The sequence below is a fragment of the Egretta garzetta genome, unplaced genomic scaffold, assembly GCF_000687185.1.
Source record: "Egretta garzetta isolate BGI_Z169 unplaced genomic scaffold, ASM68718v1 scaffold553, whole genome shotgun sequence".
NCBI lineage: Eukaryota > Metazoa > Chordata > Aves > Pelecaniformes > Ardeidae > Egretta > Egretta garzetta.
In genome coordinates this window covers 452,188-454,530 of record NW_009259328.1, presented here as the reverse complement: position 1 = coordinate 454,530, position 2,343 = coordinate 452,188, and the positions used below count along the sequence as shown (strand labels likewise).

The 2,343-nt window shown below is 52.0% G+C and overlaps 1 protein-coding gene across 1 annotated transcript; it reads right to left on the bottom strand.

The window, feature by feature from the left end:
* Positions 1-515: 515 nt before the first annotated feature.
* Positions 516-1,683, bottom strand: LOC104124327 (the record flags this gene model as incomplete). The annotated part of the gene is given in 1 exon segment (XM_035892220.1): positions 516-1,683. A coding segment is annotated over 1 exon segment (1,074 nt), but the record flags the coding sequence as incomplete, so codon positions are not given.
* Between the last annotated feature and the right edge of the window lie 660 nt (positions 1,684-2,343).

Sequence of the window (2,343 nt, the reverse complement as noted above, 5' to 3'; positions counted from 1 at the left end):
GGCTTTCGGATTGGCCATACTGGGGAATTAAAGGGGGACTGTGCCGGGACTACGACTCCCTCTTTTTTCAACTCCTCTAATACAGGTGCAATGCCTTCCCTGGCTCCCAGTGGCAATGGATAGGGTCTCACATTGGTTAGGCGGAAGGGGGAAGGGGAGGCGCTGCTTGCAGCAGGCGCACTTCTGCACTGGGGGTTCTGGCTAGTTGTCTAATTTGGGGGGCACCAAAAGACCACACATTCCCCTGGGTATCCCGCCACTGTTTGCTCTTCAGGACGTCTATACCTAAAAGGTTCATTTGGAAGGGCCCCACTGCTGCCATGGTGTTAATGGGATTTTCTTTTCCTGGTAGCCACAATGTCACCGGAGTCATAGGTACTGTTTGGGTTTTACCCAGGCCATTTAAAACTATGAGGCGTTTAGATGGGATGGAGATACTGCATTGTTCCGCCTCAATTCGTCTTAGTGAGGTGATTTGGGTTCTGGTATCTATTAAAAAGGTCACGGGTTTTTTTCTTTGGCCCCACCACCACTGGAATCAATAAGTCCCCTTTGTCATTGCAGGTGAGTTGTCTTACAAACATCCACCCTGGGGGAGCGGAGAAGGAGTTAGTTTCCCGACGCAATCTTGTCCCGTTTTTCCTCCTCCTCCATGCCTGCCACTAACGAGGTATTAACGCTCCGCTGAAGAGCAGTTCCCTGCCCGGACCACCTCTGCACAAGCAATTCTAATTTCTTTGTCGGGAGTCCATCCATCAGCTCCCGAGGAACGCCCTTCTGCAGCCCCAACTGCCACAGTCCCTGCCAGGTGAGGGGCTTTTCCTTTCCCCTTAAACCTGGGATCCTCTCAGGGAGTAGCGGTCTCCCCTTTCCTGGCTCTGCCGTCCGCACGGCTCTGGCATCAACTTTCTGGGATGACCGGCTAACAGGTCCATACTTTCTTCCATAATTAATTAACTCTTGCGCTATCTCCCCCCAGGTCCACACCTTCCTTTCTGACCACCGATGGTCAGGGGTCACCATTCTCTCCAGGGCAGCCGCAATTCTCTCCTCACGGGGTAGATTCTGAATTTTCCCCTGCAGTTGAATCCCGCTGGGTTTTAAGGAATGGGGAAGTCCCTGTATCAGGGGTGTCATTTGTTCAGGATCTACCAGCAACAACATTGGGGAGCTTAGGTTGAGTTTAAGTTCCCGATCATACATCATCTGCAGATACGCCACTTTCTGCATATTTTCTACTAGCTGATCTGTCGAGCCTGTTATGGCTAAGGGGGCTCCCCTCTGCAAGGGCTTCAGCCCTCCTGCCCAATATGCAACCCGCTGTGTTAACGACCACGGGGCTCGATGGTCACCCGTAGTTAAAACCACACCAGGGCCCCAGTATCCTTCCGCCTCTTTCTCCGACAAGATCCCATCTCCCCCTGACAGGGACACCCTCCAAACATACTCGGTCTCCGATTCTCACGCTGTCCTTGCAAAATCCTTTCGCAGCTTAGCTATTTCGGTCACAGTGAAAGGAATTTCCTTAGTAATAACCTGGGGGCGATTGTCACCATCATCCTCATACACATATTCTGTCTTAACTAAGGGGCACACGTGGGGGGGTTTCTCCACAGCCTCTCGCACTCTCTTTAGGTCTCCCTGAGGGTAAACATGACGTATCCCCTTCTTTCCCTTTGGGTGTTACCTCCACTTCTGCCAGAGTATCTGTCTCTTTAAGGAATTGGTTGCTCAACTCCTCTTTCAGTATCGAGTTCTGGCACTTTTCCCCCTCCAGCACCTTCTTGTTTTCGGGTAGCTGCTCCTGCAGCGTTGTTACCGCTGCCGTCAGAGAATCCACCACAGCCCCAGCTGGACAAAGCCTCCGCTTCCTTTCCTCCACCGCAGCTGCCAAACACGCTCCCAACACGGAGCAAATTACAGCTTTGCCCTTCCCCTTCGTAACCTTAGCTTCCTTCTGCAGCACGGTCATTCGGTCTATCACACTTTGTAAATGAAACCAGTGGTCTCTTGCCCAGTCTTGCCCCCGGGGAGAGGGACGAGATCGGTAAATCTCCAAAAAATCATACAACTTGTCAGTCTCCTCAACCCACACGGGCGCACAGTCACAGATACCGCCTGCCTTCTGGGCAGCCATGTCATACAAAGGGGAGATCTTCCCGGGAGGGTCACACTTTAAGTCCAAATTTCCCCTATACACTCCCAGGAGGCCAAACTGTAAACTACTACACAAACGGCCTACAAGGGGGGTGTCGTCCTGAGAGGGTCCTTCCTAAAAATCCACATTTCCCCCCATACGCTGCCAGGAGGCCAAACCGTATGCTAATACACAAGTTATCAATA